Below are 17145 nucleotides of genomic sequence, written 5' to 3'. Positions count from 1 at the left end.
AAAAAAAGAAAACCTTACAATTATCCACAATTTAACAAACGCGCTATGTAAACGATAATACATTCGAGTTTGATTACAATCACGAAAATGAATAACATTAGCTACGAAACTTAAAAATGACGGCACAAAACATTCTGTTTTGGATTCCGATTGTGTTACCATTATCACATTTTAATTTTCTACCATAAACTTTGTTTTTATTATTATTACTGTATGGGACGGAATTGAGATAATATAAATATTAGAAAATGTGAATTGATCTTAATTTATTTAGATTATTATTTTATTATTGTTGTATTAATTTAATATTGTCAAAAATAAGAAACTACCATTTGAAACGTATTTTCTTTATAGGTCAACACCTTTGTTTACATTTTGGACATCAAATTGTGAATCAGACTATAGTAGTGTTATTGTTACAACAATCTTACTCTAATAATAATTATATACGAAAATGTGGTGTTTAAAAAACCGAACATAAAAATAACGCAGTCGGATCTTATACTTTTTTGTATGTTTAAATGCAATTTACTCATGAAAATTTACTCATTAATACTGAGGCAATATTTTCAAAAGTTATTCCATAGTTGAAGTAACATTATTGTTATGTTTTACCCGATTTCCCCAAGCCTTACTCGATTTACCCAGAAATAATGTTTGCTTACCTAATTGCCCCAAATGGGTGCTGTCGCTATCATTTATACTGTGGCAATATCTTTTAAGCAGATAACAATATTGTTATATTTTACCCGATTTTCCCAAGCCTTACTCCATTTACCCAGAAGTAATGTTTGTTTACCTAATTGCCCCAGATAGCTACTATTTCTATCATTAATACTGGGGCAATATCATTTAAGCAGGGTAACATTAATATTATATGATTGTTTCTATAACCTGATTGCCCCAAAAAGTAATTAATTTTTACATAATTGCCCCATCGGAGTAAATCAATATTGAATTAAATTATACCTGATTGCCCCAACATTGTAATTTGTAATGTAACATCTTAGCCTCAGGAGAGTAATATCTCCATACTCATAACCTAGGATTCCATGACATGGGTCCCACGGACACAACGACGACACAAAAACACCCAGACCCACAGCAGAAATGAAAAAATGTTTCTTTAGTAAAAATAGTTAAGAAAGGACCACTGGGAATGTTAATTTTATTTTGTTATTTTACGAAAAAAATATTTTAAAAATTTCATAAAAAAATCATGGATTAAAATGATTTAAAGTCAGGATGAATCTATGAAATTTAATCGTGACGGATTGATAAATTGATAGGTTGTGACGTTGATTTGGTCGGCATCCGTCCATCATCAGACCATTACCTTTAGTATGAGTTTTTACGCTTGCTCGAAAATGTTCAATGTTCAATCTTATATATAAAATTCTCGTGTCACAATGTTAGTTACCGTACTCCTCCGAAACGGCTTTACCGATTTTCACCAAAATTTATATGCATATTCAATAAGTCTGAATCGGCTACTATCTATTTTTCATACCCCTAAGTGATAAGGGTTGTTTATCCTTAACATTTTTTTAAGCTATTGCATAGCTTCTATCGCGGGCCTTGAGCGTGGTGACCGAATCCAGAAATCCGTAGCGAAAAAACCTAACACCCCCCACTCCGACCGGCACAGCGGTGATACTTTTTAGTAGCGATCTGTGCGCCCCGGGGCGCACACGCCAGTTGACGGGTTAATGACTTTTTGAAATATCACGCTTGCAATTTGCATAAGTTGATAAAAAATGCTATGCAATAGCTGTACCGCGGCAGTCACCGAGTGCCACACGTATTTTTTATTTATATGGCAATACAACGCTTGCCGGGTCAGCTAGTAACGAATAAAAATCGGAACTAAATAAGTATAAGTTCCAAAAACAGAGCAATAACGTTATCAAAATTAAAACATTTGTGCAAACATAAAAACTCATACTTAGGATACAGCTTAATCATATGTACTTTTGTATAATGTACCATGATCGAATGACATTATTTAGACAATATAGACAATTATTCTAAATTTCAATCGTTTAGGTGGAAAAAGGTTGGACGATTTGACTCTATACAAACTATCATAGTAATTTTTTGTGAAATTTTATTTGATTTAAGTGTCTTCGTTTCTATGTGTCTGAAATGTTGTGTCTGTATGTAAATAAACGTTAAACTATGTAATTTGTATATGAAATAAGCAGATCGGTGATTAAATTAGTGAAAAGACATATTTTTCTATAACATTATTGTGTGTAGCGTACAAAAAGGTACAAATTTTAAGGAAAGTAATAGGGTATCAAAGTTTTCTGAATAAAAATCGTTGGAAATCTCGATATTTATCTATTTTTATTATAAAATAAGGAAAAGGAGCTATTTACGAGAATTTTGATGTAATCTATAAAAAAATTGTCAGTTTTTGTTTTAAAATGGTTTTAACAGATTGTCATCACAAATCAATTAAATAACTATTTTTTTCTAACGAATATATTACTTTATTTGTATTTTGTAGTTTATTAATAGTAAAATACCTTTCAAATATCTCAACATGTATAGTCCGCGCCAAACTCCTAGTCCGCTCTGAAGTTGTTGCGAGCAGGCGTAGTCATACAATTTGCTATGGCGACGCGATTCATTTCCATATTCAGGAGGTCTACCACCATCTTTTAAAAATCATCATAGTTCGAGAAAGTTTTATTTCCTCCTTAAAACAGTAAAATATTCCGTCATACACAGTTGAACAAACTTAAACCTTTATTAAATTCTCGCTTATCCATTGTATAAAACTAACTGAAATTGACATATTTTGCTTAAAAAGTTAAATTTCCTGCAAAAAAAGTAAAAGTATGATTAAAATAATATTGTTTTAAGAGATGGTAGTAACCCTCCAGAGCGGACTATCAGTTTTACGTGGACTACACTGTACTAAACCAGGTGATTAAAAACTATTTTTGAATCGTAATAAATGTATCCATTAAAATACTAAATAAAATATATTTACTTACAATACGAATATATTGCCATAAAAAATCGAATACTGGTGAACTATATGTATAAAATATAAGAATATTGTCCAATTTTTAGTATAAGATGTATGTTATACATTGAATTAAAGTTATACAGTTTGTATATTTAGATTATATACAACGTAGTTAGCGTAAGTAAGCATGAAATGACTTTATTATGTGATGTTGAGTTTTATTAAATAATTCTAGTTACCCAAATGGCTTTTTATTTATGGAAAACGAGTATTTTTTATAATATAGGAGTAGCAGACGAGCATGCAGTCCACCTGATGGTAAGTGGCCACTGCCGCCCACTTTGTAATCAACCCCAGATAGGATAAGATTCCTGCCTGAGGTCTGTCACAGATGCGCCGCTACCATACGACTAAGCTGGAACGCCTCGGAAAAGTATGTGTCCCTTACCAAACCAGAACACAGAACGCTTTACGCTGCTGTAATTAGGCAGAAAATGGTGTGGCAATGGTACCGCCGGAGTCTAACCACAAAGAGTTCTACCAACTTCATGCACTTGTAATGATTTCTGTTATTTATTTAGCAAAGGAAGATCTCCCTGAGTTAGGTGATTATGCCCAGGGAATAGCCGTGCTCCGATAAGTCTTAGTTTCGGAGCCTGTATATGTACACTATATAACAACTTCGATAGCGTGATAGCAACATGTAGCGCCATCTCTTGACGACTAGCGGGAAGCCATATCTATTTATGAATATGTTTTCTTCAATTCTGTTTAGAATTCTTGACTCGGCGCTCACCAGTTTATGTTAATTATTGCTTAACATTAAAATAAAAAGTTCTTCACAAATAAAACTGGATATTAATCAAGTTGAAGTGAGTTCTTGTCACATTTGGCCTATATATTTATACGGATTTCTAAGTTATATTAATAAATGAAGCCAAAAATGGTTGCCTGTTGAAAGCCAATCCACAATTGCAAAAAAAAAACATGCAGTTTAATACATATCTCCTTCTTTTTCGAACTCTGTAAAGGTTACGAAATATACGCAAAATCTTATCTTTTTATAAATAGATTATTAAATTGCAATATAGTACTTAATGTACTTACTTACTATCAGGTTTTAATGGAAAAAGCGCCATCTAGTACAAAATCTCAGCATTCTATTATATTTCGCCATCTAGTGTCGAAAAGACGAACTACTAATTAAGTGTTTTATTGTGTAGAGCGCCATCTATTGGCACAGTAGATAAACATTTTAAAACACCACAATCCATAAATTAATATTTACTTTTTTATTTTAAGGAATATTGTATTCATCACAAAATTAATATCCTTATAAATCTCATCAAAATATTACGTAACTATAAAAGTATTTCCATAAACTGGCAACATTTTCAGGCAATAACGCCCCCTATTGTCCCAAAACAAAAACTGTCCTTTTGTCTTCTTCAATCCAATATGGCGGTAAACGAAGTATGAAAGGTTTGGAAGGAATGTTTTGATTCGAATCGAATAATAAAAAGCTGAAAAACCGAGTGAACACTTGAAAAACGCAACGATGGCTGTTCTTAAATCGCGTGTGTCGTGTTGAGGATCATTTTGGTGCGTTGTCGGCTCGCGTTTTGTGTCAATATACGTGAATAGGTTGTGTATTTTTATGTGGAGAGAATTGTATTTGCTAATGTGTGCCGATAAGGAAATTGAAGACTTGGTATGTGATAGTGGAATCCTTAGATATGTCTGCCGATGGTAATATAGCGGCATGCCCGGCCAGTGGCTCAGTAGGACAGCAAGTGAGATCTCAGAGTGATAATAATGACAGTGAAAAAAATGCTGAAAATACGAAAAAATTGAGGAAGGTATCATTCCCTGACGAAGAAGCGCTGGTCACTCAGTATTTCGAGCCAGCGAACCCTTGGCAAGATGGTGAGTTTTTTTTTTACATTTTTTTATCTGTGGATATTTTATCTGTATTCCAAGATGAGTGCAGAAATTGCAATTAATCCTTTATTTTACTGCACTTGGAATAATAACTATTTACGTCGTTAACTACCAATATAAATACACACAGAAGCCTAGATTTAATAATATCTTTATATTTATTAACTATACTTCCATACAATCTTGACAACAAATAAATAATTTTTCAAAAATATTTTCCAGAGTACATAGTACAAATAAATTGACAATATACCAAAATTATTTCTTTCTAAGTAAATTGATAAATATAATCATTTTGATAGCAAATTTCCCAGTATTATTATAAAATTATACTATTCAACCCCAGCAGTCTGGGCTTTGAGTCCCAGGCAAGTTATGTGTATTAGAAATTGTCACTTGCTTAAAATCTGAAAGAAAACATAGTAACAAACATAAATAAACGTAATGTGCCCAAGAATACTTGAATCTTCATAATGCACATAGATATTATGTGTTGTAAGGGAGACATTGATCTGAGGCATTCCAGCTTAGTCCTCAAGGGTAGAGGCAAATCTGTGTACCTCAGGTAGGAATCGAATCCTATCTGAGGTTGGTAACAGATGTTCAAAGGCGGCAGTAGCCATTTACCAGGTGGACTGGATGCTCTGCTACTATTATATTATAAAAAAAAACTTTTGAGAACTTTTTTAGGTTAAGACATGTAGGTTTCCTCACAAAGTATTCCTTCAATATTAAAGCTAGATTCATTTCTAATAAGAATAATGAAAACTTGTTTAAAACTTGCATATTTTCCAAAATACAGTTTTTTTGGACATTTTATGTGTCTGGGATTAGAACCTGGAACCTGAGTCTGATAGGCAGAATTTGTATTATATATTTGAAGGCTTATCTCTGGATAATGATACTCATAGACGAAATACTGCTATTTTCTTTATATTTTAGATTTTTTTTTAATGCTTGCTACACTCAGCTCCTACACTAAGATTCTCTGTGTCGTGGGTACCATGGAACACACATAGACAAATACACAAACACCCAACCCAGAAACAGAAATCTAAATCTATCATTCAGATATCTGTCTGACCGGGGATCGAACCCGGGCCCCTTTGTGCATCAAATCAGTATGGTGACCGCTCTGCCACGCAATTAAAACCTCAAAGGTCATGTCCATTGTATTAATAGAAATAATAACTGTAATATATAGAAATTCTCCACTAATTAAGTAGGTATGCACATTATAATTTTTTTCATACATCACAATAAAATTATTCATCTAATTATTTCTTATAAGTAGGTTTAATTATTGATATAATTATCCTGACTAATATTATAAATGTGAATGTGAGTTTGTTTGTTACTCTTTCACACCTTAACTACATAATCGATTGTCAAGAAATTATTTACACACGTTGTCAGTTCAAAAAAGGACATAGGGTACCTTTTTTTTATTATAAAATAGAAGTATAGAAGTAGCAGACGAGCATGCAGTCCACCTGATGGTAAGTGGCTACTGCCGACCATGGACATCTGTAATCGACCCCAGATAGGATTAGATCTTCCTACCTGAGGTCAGCCACAGATGCGCCGCTACCCCTCAGGGACTAAGCTGGAACGCCTCGGAAAAGTATGTCTCCCTTACCACACCCTTCAAACCGGAACACAGCAGCGCCTAACACTGCTGTTATTAGGCAGAAATAGGTGTGGCGGTGGTGCCGCCGGAGTTGAACCACAAAGGGTTCTACCACCTTCAATACCCACCACCTTTTCTCGGAAAAGTATGTCTCCCTTACCACACCCTTCAAAGCGGAACACAGCAGCGCCTAACACTGCTGTTATTAGGCAGAAATAGCTGTGGCGGTGGTGCCACCGGAGTCGAACCACAAAGGGTTCTACCACCTTCAATACCCACCCAATAACCACCTTTTATCCTGAAAAAAAATCAAAAATATTTATTTCTTTAACAATGAATTGGTTTACATAATAAGTGGTTTGGAGCCGTCTAGTAAACAAATGTCTGTGTTAGGTGGCTCCGCTCTTTTATAACTAGACATCATATATAGTTATAAGAAATAAAAACAAACTGTAACAAGTAACAAATTATTTATCTATGCTATAATTATTATAAAATATATATCTATATGTGTATATAATATGTTGGTGTGTGTGCGTGTGTGTGTGTGTGTGTGTGTGTGTGTGTGTGTGTGTGTGTGTGTGTGTGTGTGTGTGTGTGTAAGAAAGTACCTGAAAAAACTACTGTTCCTGTGGGAGAGATAAAACCTGTGACGGCAAGTGAAGCCATAGGTAAAAGCTAGTAGAAAGATTAAGTAATGAGCTAAGAGAAATATTGAACGGTGGTAGAAATAGTGATTTAACTGAGGAAGTACCACTGACCTCTCGCTATACCGCCCGCCCTTAGTCCGCTGACTAAGGGGAATGGAAGAGGCCGGCCACCCTGGATCCTCGTTCCTGGGGAGTCCCCAAACACAGTTGCTAAAAATGTAAAGATCACCAGGATCATATGTATTTGTTGGCGAATACGTCTTTTACACATTTGTAATTTTGTAAAATCATATAAAATTTTTACAATGGGAGCCTCCATTCAACTTTCTGTCCCAGGTCTCTGATGACCTTAGTCCACCACTGCCACCGCCACAAGTATTTCTAGCCTCAAAAGGTTCTGCTTTTCAGTGGATAAGTATGTTTGTCCTTATGTGACAACGCATTTGATTGGTTTCAGGTAAAACCTATTCTATAAGGAATTGGTTACAGCATAAGCTTTGCTTTCAATTTTAATATTTTGAAGTAGGTAGAACCCTTTGTGGTTTGACTCCGGCGGCACAACCGCAACACCTGTTTCTGCCTTATAGTGTTAAGTGCTGCTGTGTTCTGGGTTGAAAGGTGTGGTAAGGGAGACATAGTTTTCCAAGATGTTTCACCTTAGTCCTCAGGGGTAGCGGCGCATCTGGGCCGACCTCAGGTAGGAATATCCAATCCTATCTAGGGTTGATTACAGATGTCCATGGGCGGCAGTACTACATACTCGTCTGCCACTCCAATATTATAAAAAAAATATAGATTCTATTCTATATTGAGTTAGTTACAGATGTCCATAAGCTTTGCTTTCAATTTTAATATCTTAAGGAAGATTTTTGACTAAAAATACATAATGGCCATATTGACTTATTTGCACTTTTAGTCATGTTGATATGACAACATGTGTACCAATATGATCTCATAGTTAGTCACAGGAAGGGCATACAGATCTATACACTTTGACTTGCACATATTTGAGAATTTTAATAAAATTCTCAGACATGTAAGTTTCCTCAAAATGTTTTCATTCGTCATTAAAGTATGATATCTCATTTTTAGGGTTTCTTACCCAAAGGGTAAAAACGGAATCTGATTACTAAGCCTCCGCTGTCTGTCTGTCTGTCACGGGACTGTATCCTGAATCTTAATATCGTAATGATCTCAGTTAGTCACAGGAAGGGCATACAGATCTATAGACTTTGACTTGCAAATATTTGAGATTTTTTTTTATAAAATTCTCACACATGTAAGTTTCCTCAGAATGTTTTCTTTCGTTGTTATAGCTAATGACAACTTATTTTTAATACACACATAACTTTGTAAAGTGTATATCTGTGAATAAACCCTGGACTCCAGGCATGAGACTAGAAAGATAACAAATATTTATACACACTTTAAAGGTGGTGGAATCTTGTGTGATTCGACTTTAGCAGCACTATTAACACACCTACTTCTCTATCTATCTATCTTACAACAGCAGTGTTAAGCGCTGCTGTATTCTGGTTTGAAGGGTGTGGTAAGGGAGACATTTTCAAGCATTCTAGCTTGGTCCTCAGAGCGCAAGTGATACCAAGGTCAGCTACTAACTACTCTTATGTAGGTTTGATTACAGATGTACATGGGCGGCAGTAGCCACTTACCATCAGGTGGACTGCATGCTCGTCTGCTATTCCTATATTATTTAAAAAAATAATTGGAAAAACATTTGATGTTTTCAATATGTTGTTTATGTGTATGCAATATTTGACGACGTTCCCATTATTTATTACATATAAATAATATGTTACTTATCACTTTTCATTTGTTTCTCCGGCACACAAAGGCCCTTGGGTTTTACTGTGACACTTAACCCTGACTGGATGATTTTAGTACTAGCATCAATCTGGAAAAACCTAAATGAGTGGCAACCCTCAACATATGTTTCTAAGAAAATAATATGAGTAGACTCTTTTGACTGATACATGGACTGACTATATAGCATTGATAGCCTAGTGGTTAAGAAACTCGGCCTCTCGATCGAGGTGTCCGAGGTTCAAATCCCAGGCACCTCTGATTTTTCAAAGTTATGTGCGTATTAGAAATTAATTATCACTTGCTAAACGGTGAAGGAAAACATCGTGAGGAAACCTGAAAAATTAAAAAAAAAAAACTTAAAGGTATGTGAAGTCTACCAATACGCACTTGGCCAGCGTGGTGGACTATGGCCTAATCCTTCTCATTCTGAGAGGAGACCCGTGCCCAGCAGTGGGACAGTAATGGATTGTTGATGATGTTGACTACAACTGCATATTTAATTTTTAGAAAAATGTTTTCTAACGGCAACCCATATGGCAGAGTAATCACCTTACTGATCTCACATGCAGGGTACCGGGTTCGATCTCCGGACAGACAGGACATCGAACCAGAACACAGCAGCAATGCTATTATATACTAATACTATAGCTGACCCGGCAAAGGTTGTGTTGCCATATAAATATAAAAATGTTAAGGGTGAACACTTATCACTTAGGGGTATGAAAAATAGATAGTAGCCGATTCTCAGATCTACTGAATATGCGTATAAAATTTGGTGAAAATCGGTAAAGCCGTTCCGATGGAGTACGGTAACTAACATTGTGACATGAGAATTTTATATATAAGATATACTATATAGGACAGAAATAGGTGTGACAATGGTGCCTTCAGAGTCAAACTACAAAGAGTTCTATCACCTGTACATCTATCTATTTTAAAATGAATTTACTATTCAATTTCATTATAACTAAACAAGACACACCCACATCTTCAATTATATTATATATTGTTTACGTATCGAATTATTTCTTGTGCCAAGTCTCCATTCCAATTAATTATATGATTAATTAAATATTCTGTGAATGTTTAAAACAAACAAGTATATAGTTATATTGTCTATATTTATAGGAAAAGAAAAAAAATAAGAAAGAAGTAATTTTTACAGATTTCTTTTCCTTTAAAAAAAAGCGTGTAAAAAGCTTTCGTTATAAAGTTATAGTCAGCGTAAAACTGCTAGTCCGCTCTGAATATAGAAATGAATCGCGTCGCCATAGCAAATTGTATGCCTACACCTGCTCGCAACAACTTCAGAGCGAACTAGCAGTTTGGCGCGGACTATACTTAAAATTAAACTTACATACGTAACTTATTTTAAGTAACTTAATCTTTTTTTTTTAAATTTGACCAAATTCTATCCCACTGCTGGGCACGGGTCTCCTATTAGAATGAGACGGATTAGGCCATAGTCCACCGCGCTGGACAAGTGCGTATTAGTAGACTTCACACTTCTTTGAGAACTTTTATTTAATAAGTATACGAGGAAAAATTTCTTAGGAGAACTCGCAGATACGCAGGTTTCCTCACGATGTTTTCTTTCACTGTTAAAGCAAATGATAATATTATTTTAATAAGCACATGACATGAGAAATGCGATGTGCGTGCCTGGGATTCGAACCTCGAACCTCAACAGAGACGCCAAGTGTCTAACCTCTAGGCTACTGCTAGTAATTCTAACACATGACTAAAATAATACTGCAATGTCATTCGATTTACATATGCATGCAAAATTTCAGCTCGGACGCATATTACATAGTAAATGAGTTAAATTTACTTTTAAAATTCAGAGGTGTAGATTTCTCATTGGTTCGACACCGGCGGCACCACCGCCACACCTATTTCTGTTATAACAGCAGTGTAGCGCTGCTGACTTCTGGTTTGAAGGGTGTGGTAAGGGAGTTAAACTTTTCCAAAGCAATCCAGCATAGTCCTCAGGGTAGCGGCGTATCTATGGCCGATCTTAGGTAGGAATCTAATCTTATTGGGGTTGGTACAGATTTCCATGGGCGGTGGTAACCATTTAGCATCAGTTTTTTTTATTAATATAAGAGTAACAGACGAGCATGCAATCCACCTGATGGTAAGTGGCTACTGCCGCCCATGGACATATGTAATCAACTCATATTCCTACCCGAGTTCGACCACAGATGCGCCGCTACAAGAGGACTAGGCTGGAAAGCCTCGAAGTATGTCTCCCTTACCAACCTTCAAACCAGAACACAGCAGCGCTTAACACTGCTGTTATAACAGAAATAGGTGTGGCGGTGGTGCCGCCGGAGTCGAACCACAGAGGGTCCTACCTTCAAATTGCACTAAATGCTATTTGCTATTTCTATATTATATGAAATACTAGCTGACCCGGCAAACATTGTGTTGCCATATAAATATATAAATGTTAAGGGTGAACAACCCTTATCACTTAGGGGTATGAAAAATACACAGTAGCCGATTCTCAGACCTACTAAATATGCACATAAAATTTGGTGAAAATCGTTAAAGCCGTTTCGGAGGAGTACGGTAACTAACATTGTGACACGAGAATTTTATATATAAGATACATGTCTGTATGTTTTACTAATGTGTAAGTGATACAGTATTATCAATGTGAAGATGAATATCGCGATCGTCGATATATTAAACTAGTAATGAGGTGTTTATCAGGTGAGCTGGGACCGCTCTTGGCATTAGGTCAATGTTGGTGTAGTGTGCGCGCTGTGTATTGGTTGTTGGTGTTTTACTTTAGTTTATTACTATTATGCGTTAATTATAAAATGAATTTATAGTACAAACTTTCACCAATCCCCATTTTAGCACAATATATAAACATCCAGGATCGACCCACCATACCTATCCGAGGCGTTCCAGCTTAGTCCTCAGGGGTAGCGGCGCATCTGTGGCGGAGCTCAGGCAGAAATATCAATTCCTATCTAGGGTTGATTACGGATGTCCATGGGCGGCAGTAGCCACTTGCCGTCAGGTGGACTGCATGTTCGTCTGCTACTCCTATATTATATAAAAAAATCGAACCCGGTACCCTTTGCGCGTCAGACCGGTAAGGTTTTCGCTCCGCGACGTGGTTCGTCACTCTGACTTTTGCACTCAAGGAACAAAAAATGTAACATTTCGATGGAATAATTTATACTTAAAATATTCGATACCATTTTTTTTTTTTGTTTACGAGGGGGAAACCTTCAAAAGGTACCCAGTGTCGTGGGAGCGACGTAGGGTTATGTGGGATTCTTACCGCACTAAAACCCCCCCGGTGGCCGTCCTCGGCGCTGCGTAGAGGGCTCCGGGATCTCCAAAGGAACGCAACCGGAGCCCTCTTAGCGCGTTGCCCCGTCGGGCTCCGCCCAGGTGAGCTTGATGCTCACCACACCGTCTGGTGTGCACGACGGTATGCGACCACACATACCGCCGTCCTTCCCGGGGCCGCTGGCTGGGCGGTTCGAGCTCCCACTCTTGCCGTCCGCAACCCCGGAAGCCCCCTTATAGTCGCCTCTTACGACAGGCAGAGGATACCGTAGCCCTATTCTGGTCCCGGAACTACAGGGACAAAAATATTCCATACCAACAGACAAAACAACACGACCACACTACACGGTCGGAGTCATACACGATGATTGCCAAAACGATAGAGCGAGGTGCTAACGCAATCCGATGTTCTATGTTTTCGTATTAAAAATAAACGGTATTTTCCTATGTTATTTATTTATCTATTTATTTATAACTCTATGGTACTTTTCACGTTTTTTATTATTGTTAAAGAACGGTTGGCTACGGCGGCACCACCGCCACACCTATTTCTATTATAACAGCAGGGTTAAACGCTGCTGTGTTCTGGTTTGAAGGGTGTGGTATGGGAGAAAGACTTTTCCGAGGCGTTCCAGCTTAGTCCTCAGGGGTAGCGGCGCATCTGTGGCCGACCTCACGTAGGAATATCTGATTCTATCTGGGGTTGATTACAGATTGCCATGGACGGCAGTCGCCACTTACCATCAGGTGGACTGCATGCTCATTTTCTACCACAATCTTATAGAATAAAAATACTATTTTGTACACAAACAATATAGCTCTTACATAATCTTCTTATCAATAAAATGATAACCATTTATAATACCTTCCGGATGTTTGGATTAAAGCGAGAATTAGCATCATCAATCATGTTTACTTAATAATTTAATTATCTTAATTTATCATTAAGAATTTTCATAATAAAAAAAATGTGATGGTGTTTTACGTAAAAACTTAAAAACATACTCGGGGTAGATTGAGATTGGAATCGAAATTCATAATTAAAATAAATTAAAATTCTTATCTATTAAACTATAAATACTTATAATATGGGTAAAACACACAAAGATGAGTACTTGAACACCCAGACCTAGAATATAAGAATATTGTTATTAGCTAAGTACCAGTGGTTGAAACATGGCCTTTCGAGTCGTCTAAGGTTCGAATCCCGGGCAAGCAACTCTAATTTTCGAAAGATATGCTCGTATTAGTATTAGTTATTACTTGTTTTGACGTTGAAGGAAAAGATCGCACGGAAACCTGCATGAATGAGAGAACTTAAACAATATATAAAAGTTTTCAACCGTATGTGAAGTCTACCAATACGCACTCGGCCAGCGCAGTGGACTATGGCCTAATCCTTCTCATTATGAGAGGAGACCCGTGCCCAGCAGTGGGACAGTAATGGTAACGACGACCTGCTTCACCAGAATTCGGATTCTTGCTAAACGCGTGACCGTTCAGCCACTAATAGCGAACGAAGTCACGGGAAAAACCCAGTATATGTAATAATATATAAATATAACGTCTTCTAATTTTCAAGTAGTAATTATAAATAAACGCATCTCAGTTGGGAGGGGTGGAGGGGGGGGGGAGGATGACCCTCTCCCGCGTGCAGACTGCGCGGCGACTGATCTAGATTCTAGATCTTGTTATCTTAGGGTGTATACACATATACGTCACATACAAATTTAAGGAAAATAAAAAACAATAAGAAGTGGAGGTGATAATATATCAGTAAGGTATAATAACATGCTTTGAAGTTGAAAATACACGCATATTTGTTTTCCCAACACACTGAGGGGAGTAAAATTTAAAATCAAATAAAAAGTAATGGATAAAAACAGTAACAGAATATGTAAAAATAGAAGTGCACCCAATAAAAACGTCTATATAAACGAATCTCAGTTGAGAGGGGGTGGCGGGGGGTTACAGACTGCGCGGCTACCGATCTAGATTCTAGATCTTGTGATCTAAGGGTGTGTACACACAGTTTGACAGTGACCTTACAAACGAAAAGGGAAATAAGAATAAGAATAAAAATTAAATAGATAAAAACTTTTTAAAAAGTTACTTAAAATACAAACAATTATAAAGAAAATGAAAATAAAACAATATTAAAAAGAGTAGGTACAAAGTGCTAAATAAAAAAAAAGGAAAAAAAAAACAATAAAATATAATCAGTTCCTTTGAAGCTGAAAATACACTAAAATTGTTTTGTTGTGAGGAGATTAACAATTAAAATTAAATAAGAAATAAATAAGAATTAATGTATAAAAACAGTAAGGAAATATATACAAATCAAGATGAGCACAATAAAAACGTCGATAAAATGCATCTCAGTTGTGAGGGGATGGCGGGGAGGTGTGACCCTCTGTCGCGTGCGGACAGCGCGGCGACCGATCTAGATTCCAGATCTTGTGATCTTAGGGTGTCTACACATATTCAAAAAATTCTCAATTGATAAATGATAAATAAATAAAAGTAAGATACACAACGTGAAAATAAAAAACCACAAGTCTGCGTACACATTTGCTAATTATTGGCAAATGTGTACGCAGACTTGGCCATTGCCGCTTATACATGTGTAATCAACCTCAGATAAGATTAGAATCCTATCTAACGTCAGACACAGATGCGTCGCTACCTCAGAGGATTAAGTTGGAACGTCTCGGAAAAGTATGTCTCCCTTACCACACTTCAAACGAACACGCAAGAGCGCTTAACATGCTGTTATTAGATGCCACCGGAGTCAAACCACAAAGGGTTCCAGCACCTTCAAAAGCTATATCTACGATGGTGATAACATCCTTGCTCCTCCTTTTAAAAATATTAGTGTCCTATGTCTGACAAAAGTTTAGTTCAATCCACCACATCCACCACACGTGTTAAATCTACTTAACACACACACAAGCACACACATAGCAGATTTAACACACCTTTAAGAAATGTTACTAGCAAAGAATTCTCGTATCTATTTCCTTTAACACCAAACCGAGTGATTTTAAATTAATTAATTTCTAATACGCCTGTGTGAGATTATATATGTATATGATTGTGTATGTGTGTGTAATGGTGACCCCGACGCCAGGCAGTCTGCGCACGCGCCGCTGAAGCGTGAGGGCCTCTGTCTATCTCTCTCGCACACACTATCCCTCCCTTTCGCTAATTCACTGTTGCATATATTACCTATCTCTCTTGCACACACTATATTTCCCTTTCTACGTAAGTAGTTAAATACTATATAGGTTTAAAGTATAAAGGATCGAAATCATTAAAGAATTTCTAAGAAAAACATTGAGGAAAATATTGTTTTTTATTTTTATTTATGATGAGTTGCAAAAATGCTTGCAATCCATCTGGTGGTGAATTGGTGAGTCACTGTTGTGTGCACATCCGTAATCAATCCCAGATAGGATAGGAATCCTGAGGTCGGCCAGTGTTGCTATTCCTGATGACTTATGAAGCTCCACAAGTTTCTAGCATGTAGTAGTTCCTGCCTTTCGGTAGAAGAGTAGACTTGTAGGTTTTCCTGTAATTTTAAGTAAAGACCTATTTTCTGCCATTTTATTTTGATAATTCCAGCCTTAAAGTTTCGGAGATAAGGAGGGAGAGGAGAATAGTCAATTATCGTTCTGATTAAATAAATTGAAAACTATCTTTTGTAGATAAATTTCGTCCCCCAAAACACACCCCCATTCAAATTCCAGTAGTTTCGGAACAAACTGGCTGTGTTAGGCGGACGGACAGACGCACGTGTGATCCTGTAAGAATTTTGTTTTTTTTTTTAGTAAAACGAATTCTACACTCACAGCCCCGCACTAGGATTCCCTGTGTCGTAAGTGCCATGAACACTCACAAAGTCGAATACACAAACACAAAGACCCAAAATAAAATATCTAAAGTTATCATCGAATTACGTACTCTTTTCGCGTCAGATCGGTAGGTGACGGATGCGCCATGTGGTTGTTTTTTCCCAAGGAACCCTACAAAAAAATATGATTGTTCCTGCTGCTGCCCTCAAACAATCTTAAGATATGGTGGCATGGAGGCAGCTCGTCGGATCATCCACCGAGGCTTACTAGAACGGTTCTGTTCCGTCCGAGATCCCGGGGGGTTTTAGTGGTGCGGTAAAAAACCCACAAAACCCGGCGTCGTTCCCATGTCGTCGGGTACCTTTTGAAGGTTTCCCCCTCGAAAAGAAAAAAAGGCTTACTAGAACGGGCACGACCTTCAGTAATTAAAATAACGACGAAGAAGAAAACTACTTCTGTGGACTAGGTTGAAACGCCCAACGAAGAATCCCACATAACCCCGTGTCGCTCCCACGGCATAGGGTACCTTTTGAAGGTTTCCCCCTCGTAAACAAAAAAAAAAAAAGGTTGAAACGCCTTGTGTCCTCACGTACACAAACAGACGTACGTTACATAATTTTATATCGTTAGCGATCGGATGTTGTGGCTCGCTACCATTCAGCTAATTACAACGGATGATTGGTGCGATGATGTATGATGCTGATGCATGATCTAATCCAGGGTCAGTGAAGCCGCGGCCCGCGTGCGTTGGACGAAGTGGGTTTCGGCCGACGAAGTTTCGTCCGAAGTTTCGGGCTTTCCAAGCTAAGAATCGCATCGTTGTACAAATGATCCGTTTGTTTAGGTTGGTTTTTGGAGGGTTTTGTTCGGTATTAAGAGCGTCCGTTTCGGACGGGCTTGAAGAATGGAAGATTTAATCATTTAATAGTTATATGTGTGACTTAAAGCATA

The 17145-nt window shown here is 37.0% G+C and overlaps 1 protein-coding gene across 1 annotated transcript in view; it reads left to right on the top strand.

Annotated features, from left to right (window-relative positions):
• The first annotated feature begins 4432 nt into the window (after window positions 1-4432).
• Window positions 4433-17145, top strand: part of LOC140755343 (uncharacterized) — a 39921-nt gene continuing 27208 nt past the window's right edge. The window contains exon 1 of the mRNA XM_073090538.1: window positions 4433-4906. Coding sequence (XP_072946639.1) covers window positions 4717-4906 — 190 coding nt within the window. The 5' untranslated portion in view covers window positions 4433-4716. The remainder of the gene's footprint in view (window positions 4907-17145) is intronic.

The sequence above is a fragment of the Epargyreus clarus genome, unplaced genomic scaffold, assembly GCF_041222505.1.
Source record: "Epargyreus clarus isolate Ecla_fem2 unplaced genomic scaffold, WU_Ecla_fem_2.2 ptg000033l, whole genome shotgun sequence".
Lineage (NCBI taxonomy): Eukaryota > Metazoa > Arthropoda > Insecta > Lepidoptera > Hesperiidae > Epargyreus > Epargyreus clarus.
Note: the sequence above shows the minus strand (reverse complement) of the source record. Positions and strands in the feature narration are given on the sequence as shown.